Source organism: Perkinsus marinus (genome assembly GCF_000006405.1).
Source record: "Perkinsus marinus ATCC 50983 genomic scaffold scf_1104296965894, whole genome shotgun sequence".
Lineage (NCBI taxonomy): Eukaryota > Perkinsozoa > Perkinsida > Perkinsidae > Perkinsus > Perkinsus marinus.
Window position 1 is genome coordinate 1 of NW_003204169.1, and position 1,479 is coordinate 1,479.

General features: G+C 45.3%; 1 protein-coding gene across 1 annotated transcript; it reads right to left on the reverse strand.

The window, feature by feature from the left end:
- Positions 1–1,124: 1,124 nt before the first annotated feature.
- On the reverse strand, positions 1,125–1,451 carry Pmar_PMAR020987 (hypothetical protein; the record flags this gene model as incomplete). The annotated part of the gene is made up of 1 exon (XM_002769398.1): positions 1,125–1,451. A coding segment is annotated over one exon (327 nt), but the record flags the coding sequence as incomplete, so codon positions are not given.
- Positions 1,452–1,479: the final 28 nt, after the last annotated feature.

The window sequence follows — 1,479 nt, forward strand, 5'->3', positions numbered from 1 at the left end:
AGCTCAGCAGCAGGGGACGAGGGAGTGATAGGGTAAATGTAGGCGGTATCCATCATAGCATAAGACACATGGCACACAGCAGTGCAACCATCCATAGTCTGCCATTCACCACCACTAGGAGAAGCCTTACCGGCGAAATGTCGGGGTAAGGAGGCAGCAAGAGCGTTTCGCGACGCCCCAAGAGCACCCTTGGTGACGACACTCAAACACGGAGAAGTATGATTCAATGTCGAGAGCATACAACAAAAACTCAAAAAATAGAAAAATCGGTAAGCTGAAATAACACAAGCTCACTTTACTTCATAACTCTTTAGGTTGACTTCGACTGTATATGAGACAACTGCGACAATCATGAGCCTAGCCAGAAGAAATTCCAAACGAAAAATCCTACGCTGAGCTCCACAGCTTCGTCACAAGCTCAAGATATCCATCTCCTTCGAGTTTCACATCCCTGAAACGCTTACCGGAAGGTATTATCAACCGCAACATTCTGTCAACCTCAAGGAGCTGGATTTGAGCAGTTAATTGAGAATGGCGGATTGAGGAGTGCCAATTGGGTTCCAAGTTGACAATTCTCGATTATAGTGGACACCATTACGACTGGTGTAGCATGAGTGGACATGACTATTTCTGCAAAAGTCATATATGCTCCAGTAGCTCCACGCCTTGTTTAGAATGCAACAGACTGAAGTTCTACGACGAAAATACGAGTAAAAGCAATCAACTCGTTTACATCACAAATCCTGAAGCGTGACACGTATTATTCACTCAAGAAGATGGCACTTATCAGTGCATAGTATACGTGCTCAGCTATTCCTGAATATTCGACCCTCACACATGTGATCTCTATGTTCCCTACAGTGAGGTATCCCTCCGATTCGTTATCATATACCACCTGGTCAGAGGTACACATTCTGGTTCCAGGCAAGATATTCTTCGAGGAACTCCCACCCAACTTGAGAACACAAAACCTTTTCGACTCGTTAACAGGAAAATATTCTCATACTCGATAACGAGGAGATATAAGCAACATAGATAAATTGTAGTATTAGGTAAATGCCAACCGGCTCTGAAAAAGGGCGGAAGGGGAGTTACACCACATGACAGAAGTGATGCTGACTAGCTTAATACACTTCAGGGCAATAACGGTCATTCTCGGCAAGGTCTTCGAATATCTCCTTAGCCTTCTCAATCGAGACGTTCTCACCCTTTGCAATGGCGCGATAGACGGCACTCCTGATGTCGTTCTCAACCTGACCAGCCTGTCCGCAAAGATAGAAGTAACCACCCTTCTTAATGAGATCCTCATAGACACGAGAGCTGTTATCATCGATCTTGTTCTGTACATAGACCTTCTCCTTCTGGTCACGAGAGAATGCGGGATGAAGCTCAGTGATGGCACCCTCCTTAACGAAACCATCGAGCTCGTTACCGAAGATGTAATCCTTACTCTGATGACGGCAACCATAGAAGAGCCAC